Source organism: Helianthus annuus, chromosome 13 (assembly GCF_002127325.2).
Source record: "Helianthus annuus cultivar XRQ/B chromosome 13, HanXRQr2.0-SUNRISE, whole genome shotgun sequence".
Taxonomy (NCBI): Eukaryota; Viridiplantae; Streptophyta; class Magnoliopsida; order Asterales; family Asteraceae; genus Helianthus; species Helianthus annuus.
In genome coordinates, this window is record NC_035445.2 from 85,130,236 (window position 1) to 85,136,215 (window position 5,980).

At 35.6% G+C, this 5,980-nt stretch overlaps 1 protein-coding gene and 3 long non-coding RNA genes across 5 annotated transcripts; all 4 read left to right on the forward strand.

The window, feature by feature from the left end:
* The first annotated feature begins 383 nt into the window (after positions 1 to 383).
* On the forward strand, positions 384 to 1,179 carry LOC110902906. The gene is made up of 3 exons (XR_002571512.2): positions 384 to 692; positions 762 to 978; positions 1,109 to 1,179. It is a non-coding gene; the product is annotated as an uncharacterized LOC110902906 (long non-coding RNA).
* Positions 1,180 to 1,916: 737 nt separating this feature from the next.
* LOC110901177 (RGG repeats nuclear RNA binding protein B) lies at positions 1,917 to 3,208 on the forward strand. Its single transcript, XM_035982257.1, has 4 exons — positions 1,917 to 2,055; positions 2,668 to 2,962; positions 3,083 to 3,129; positions 3,195 to 3,208. The coding sequence occupies exons 1-4, from the start codon at positions 2,040 to 2,042 to the stop codon at positions 3,206 to 3,208; spliced, it is 372 nt and encodes a 123-aa protein (XP_035838150.1). The 5' UTR covers positions 1,917 to 2,039.
* Positions 3,209 to 3,231: 23 nt separating this feature from the next.
* LOC118485672 lies at positions 3,232 to 4,001 on the forward strand. 2 transcript variants are annotated; one of them, XR_004877378.1, is made up of 3 exons: positions 3,232 to 3,525; positions 3,692 to 3,796; positions 3,912 to 4,001. It is a non-coding gene; the product is annotated as an uncharacterized LOC118485672 (long non-coding RNA). The 2 variants fall into 2 exon arrangements; XR_004877379.1 differs by having other exon boundaries at positions 3,712 to 3,796.
* Positions 4,002 to 4,335: 334 nt separating this feature from the next.
* On the forward strand, positions 4,336 to 5,045 carry LOC118485671. The gene is made up of 3 exons (XR_004877377.1): positions 4,336 to 4,473; positions 4,563 to 4,682; positions 4,792 to 5,045. It is a non-coding gene; the product is annotated as an uncharacterized LOC118485671 (long non-coding RNA).
* The last annotated feature ends 935 nt before the right edge of the window (positions 5,046 to 5,980 follow it).

Below are 5,980 nucleotides of genomic sequence, written 5' to 3' on the forward strand. Positions count from 1 at the left end.
CATGATTGACTAAGTGTCCAAGAAACTGTACCTGCTCTAACCAAAACTCGCATTTTGAAAATTTAGCGTAAAGCTTTTCCTTTCTTAATAGATTTAGAAGTGCGTGCAAATGCTTTGCATGATCCTATTTACTTTTAGAATAGATGAGAATCTATTATCTATATTAAAACAATACAAACTTATGCCACTTGGCATTCACTTAAACCACTCATTGCCACGTGTATTCCTCTTAATCCACGCGTTTTGTGTTTAGGCGCTAAAACAAAAGCCTGTAAACCCTAATGCAGTTTCTTCCTTCCTACGCCAATTATCTTTAATTCACCCATAAATGAATTCAATCAATGGCGGAGTTACCTTTTTGATTCTCCCATTGATTGAGGGTTGTTACAATCAAAAACCCTACATCCAGCGTTTCCTTTCATCCTTTATCCTCCCAATTGAAATGAAAGATCTCATATCTCTACCACCACATTAATGCCGCCACCATGGTGATGAAGATGATGAATACGATTTTGAGGATTGCAATTATGGTGATGAAGATGATACGGTCCGTTCGTTTTTATTTGATTTTTATGTTGTTAATGAATCTACTTATGTACATGATTGAATAGAATTTAGGGATTTGTACAAGAAGCTCAGAATCTAACATTTGGATGCTACAAGAAGCTTGAAATCGATGAGGACTAAAAGATGTAAGTGCTCGATTGATTATCAGAATCTCAATCTATATGTTTCGTTTCTTACTTATTGTGTTCTTTTAGGGTTTTGTTATTCCTCTGGAGACGAGAACCTATCTGCCAAAGATATGATTTGTTGATCTACCAATTACCATACTCATGGATTTTGATACATTCGTTTTCATCTCAATCTCTCTCTCTTCCAAATCTTAATCTTTGTTCGATTGATAGAGACGCTGAAAGCTGTAAAAACCGATCATCCACCAGTGCCATCTTTATACTCCCTCTCATATACAGCATGGTATGTATTTCATTCTAATAGATCTGTTATTACTTTATTCTTTTCAACGATCGGTTTCGTATTCAGTAACCAAAAACGGTGATTTTATGTTGCGTTATATTTTGATTGTTTGTTCATTTTGTTGTTTTAGGCTCTGTCGAATCAGCAAACTGTTGATTACCTGAGTTTCAAGCTTGTAATTGTCGGTGATGGTGGAACTGGTAAACTTTTTGAGGTATTATTTTGTTTTAATAATATAGATATACGAGGTGAATTTATGTGGTTATTTGGATGCAAGTATTTTGTTATGTGGAAGGTTTGGGTTTATACTTTATTAGGCATTTTATTTTGTTTTTGTTTGATGCTATATGAACTGACTTTGGAATATTCGTTATGATAATTCACCCAATAATTCGAATCTCGAACCCAATCTATGTTATTATCTGTGTCAAGAATTTTCTGTCTATGTATGTTGATCGATTCGGAAATAACAAAACCATCTGAAAGATAATCAACTTTGCCGTCCATAGTGGAGCCCATGCTTTTTATGATATGTATATGAAGGATTTTCAGCAATAAAGAGCCATGAATGCCGTCCATAATACATGATCCATTTGTTGAAAGTTTTTTTATATAGTTTCACGCATTTAGCATTTAAAACACCATCAGGACTAGGACCACTAGCCTACCGTGATTCAGGACTTGGAGTAAAAGTGGTAGCAAAATGGACTTGACAGAATCTGTTGTTCATACATTAGTAATTCAGTAATTCACATGTGTAACCCTAATCAAATACATTTACATCCCCACTAAAGTAGAGCTATGTACAGATAAATATTTTGATGGTCCACAAAACTATAAATTACTTCTTTTAATGGGTTTTTTTACTTGTGGGTTTTCATATATTCATCACTATGAACTATTATTACCTTTAAACATTATCTTTTTTTTTAATAAACTATGGTGTTTTTATGCCCTATGATGATGAATGCTTTACACATTTAATTTGATGTTTCTTTTGTCATTAGGTCGATCAAACAAAGACAAAATGGTCCCCGGTTTTCTTGCTTGCCTCAAAATGAATGCCATCGTATGCAAGTATGTTTAGCAATTTATTTGTTTTTTTTTTATAACTTTTATATACTTAGACTAATTTATGTGATAAATAACTACATTCATATTTATACAGATATTGCCTAAAGACTACCACTTTTGTACTAGAATTAGATAATTAGTTGTGATGAAACATTGAAACTTTTAGTAGGTAATGGTGTTTGGGTGTTCTTATGTCTTTTGAGGCTGTGATGGTAGCTTATCGCTATTCGCTATTTAGCATATAGGTACCTTATCGCTATTCGCCATTAACAACTATAGGTTGAGTGAGAAAATTTTATTATTGGTAGAAGTAATATATGCAACTATTTGACCCCTTAATACCTGGATAATCATATGCAATGTTTATTTATCGAGACCGCGATAATGAGATGGTCATTTTAACCGTGCATGACTTAATGAGATTACCGTATTGTTGAGTTATGTTTTCTTGATGTACACTTACTAAGTTGGAAGCATGATTGGTTGGTTGATACTTTTTTGTAATGTTTGAATTAATATCCTATTTTGAGAATGATTATGTATACGGATATTTGATGATGCTGTTTGTAGTCTTATGTGTGCATGATTATCTTTTGGATTTATATATATATGTAGTGAGAGAAGCCAGAAATGAAGGTGGGCGTGGCGGGCGTGGTGGTCGTGGGTACGGTCGTGGTGGGCGTGGAAGTGGTGGATACAATAGAGATTCCGCCAACAATGAGGGTTCGTTTGGTAACCGTGGTATCGAAGAGTCTGATGGAAAGTCTTCTGAGAGACGTGGTGGTGGTTATGGTGGTCCTCATGGTGGTTTTCGTGGTGACCGTCGTGTGTCTTTTGCTAATGGTGATGGTGGTGAGGATGGAGAACGTCGACGTAGGACATATGAATGTCATAGCGGCACAGGGCGTGGGTAAAATCTTTTTCTTTTTATTTTTAATCTGAAATTATGGATACAATTTTTTTAAAAATTCATGTTTTGAACTGTCATCGTTTTATCGGCTTAACATGATTTTTTTCATTTTATGTGCAGGGAGCGGGCCGTTGGAACTGGGGAACTCAGGCTGATGAAATCAACCAGTATTTTTTTCTACTTACCCAACTGTTTTTTTTAAGAAATAATATTTGTTTTTTTTCTATTTTAGGTTTTATTACCTAAAATAAACATTAATAATTTGGCCACGTGTCGGCATAATATTACATCTCAGATTGGTTTTGGCATAATATCTCCAGATTCAAGGTTAGTATACCAGTTATTAAGTTATATATTGATGTGATTGATTAATATTGTTGTTTACGCAGCAGTAAAGTTGTGGTGTTGATAGATTAATATTGTTGCAAAGAAGGTTCAATGGCTAATTGGTGATTGGAAGTTGACGAGATATCTCAGGCACGCTGCCTTCGAAGGAATACTAGAGAGCTCAATTATTTAACGAGATTGAGATCGACGATTGTATAATCTGGTCTGTAGTCAAGGTAATTGTTTAACCCGTTTACTTGTGAATGGTCTGCAGCGATCTTTCGCTTGACTCAGCTTCATTTCTTCTTAAAGTATGAGTTAAATTATATGTGCATCTTATAGCTACTAAGAACTTTGAATTTGATAAAAGATTCTTACTTTTCTCCCAATTTTGCTACACAGAATGTCTTGGGGAAGTCCAGTTCTACTCTTTATTCTATTGCACTGCTAGCTTCTGGCCAGAGTTCAACCATTACTGGAATATATGCAGGACAATTTATTATGCAGGTAAGGAAGTCTCTTTGCATTGCAAATGCAGTTAGCAATGCCATTTCGGTATCAATATCATGTTTTTAATAGTCAACCAAGTGTGTACTCACTATGCGCTCAATGCTTTTTACAGGGTTTCTTGGATTTAAAGATGAGGAAATGGCTCAGAAACTTGATAACAAGATATTATGACACAGCACGATCTTACTGGCAGTTTAATAGATAAGATGTATGCATTGTTTTGCATAGGAATTTTATTCATGACTTGTGAGAAACTGAAGCAAGTATTCTCAAAATTAGACGCTTGCAGGTTGCAGATGACTCGGTCAAAAGTGTGAAACATAGCCTCTTAACTCAGCGGGTCTCGCCTCCAGAATATGTGGTGAAGCGAAACAGATGGGTACCGAGTAAAGTATTGATTTTGGCCTGTAGAGTGGAGCACGAGAGACACAGGAAGAATGAGATATTGCCGGAAGTTATTTCTCATCGAAGGTGTTTTTTTATAGAATGAAGTATTGTATGATTTTACTTATATATTAATCATAAATACTTTTTAATAAAAGTAACTTTCTTGAGCCCGGGAAGCAAGGTTCTTATCTTGCTGATTGTTTCAACCGCATGGAAGAATGCACCAAAAATCCCGAAGGTCCTATTCGTTTCAGAGAGTCTGGCAGGCATAGATTCCATCCCTTCAGGTTTGATCTCGACATCTTTGACTATTGAAAGTCAATATGAAGTCTGACTTTGGGATCGGACACTTAACGCCTCATGATTTATTATACAGGTACAAGCATCTTGGTCAATTTGCTCTGTTAGGAGGAGAGCAAACAGCAGCCCAACTCCCCAGTGATTGGTTATCTATTGGTCATAGCTCTTAGTGGCTTTGGTACTCTGTGTATGCAAGGTACCCCCCCCCCCACCTGAGTAATATGACACCATTGAATTTTAAATACTGAGTTGACCTAAGACAGTAGTTTGAATTTGTTTACTTTTGTTTGACCTGACATATGCAGCAAGCAAGTCAGTTGGCGTACAAGGTCGTTGGTGGTCAGACTGGATGAGGCGTTTCATCTTTGGGAGGGATTCGAGTCAAATATGAGTTGACTTCAACATATGCGATATATGCATAATGATAAGTCCCTCATAAAGGCAAGTTTTGGTGCATGATCCATACATTTTACCCGATTCATTTTTGTTTTGTAAACATATGCTGCTCTCTGTTCTTTGTTATGTTTTTTGTTAATAAGAAGCAATGTCATAAATCGTACCATTATGGTAATTGTTACCATTGATAAATCACATTGTTTGCATATATTATTATATACGATTAACATTGAATCATATTATATATATCCCCACAAATTTTATAAAACGGACCATTGTAATAAAATTAATAAAATATTAATATCCTTAAGTTATATATTTGTGTTAAGCCACCCGCGAAAATCGCGGGATCTTAGGCTAGTATCATCAATAAAAACAATTATGAATTTATCCAAATATAGCTTACATATTTGGTTCATCATGTCCATAAATGCAGCTGGGGCATTGGTTAAACCAAATGGCATGACAGTATATTCATAATGGCCATACCTTGTTCTAAATGCGGTTTTAGGAATGTCCTCTTCCTGTACCTTTAATTGATGATATCCTGATCTTAAATCAATTTTAGAGAAAAATCGAGCTCCTTGAAGTTGATCGAACAGATCATCGATCCTTGGTAATGGTACCGATTCTTAATCGTGACCTTGTTCAATTCACGGTAGTCAATGCACATACGCATTGATCCGTCCTTCTTTTTGACGAACAGTATCGGTGCTCCCCACGGTGATGAGCTTGGCTGTATGAATCCTTTCTTCAATAATTCGTCTAATTGTTTCTTCAGTTCCTGCATTTCTGCTGCTGCCAAACGATAAGGTGCTTTGGCAATCGGTGCTGTCCCTGGTAGTAGATGGATTCTGAATTCAACTTCTCTGTCTGGTGGTAGTCCTGGTAATTCTTCTGGAAATATATCTGAAAACTGAGACACTACTGGAATGTCTTTTAGTTTTTTTCCTTTAGTGTTAGTGATTATGGAAATCAAATACACTATAGATCCTTTTCTTATACAACTTACAGTTTTCATCACAGAGATGAATTTTGTGGATCTAGATGGCTTATCTCCTTTAATTGCGATCTTTTCACCTCTTGGTGAATTTACTT

Excerpts from the sequence above, each read along its gene's own strand:
- LOC110901177 (XM_035982257.1), top strand. Across the intron at positions 2,963-3,082 it reads CATAGCGGCACAGGGCGTGG|GGAGCGGGCCGTTGGAACTG; the intron begins GTAAAATCTTTT and ends TTTTATGTGCAG.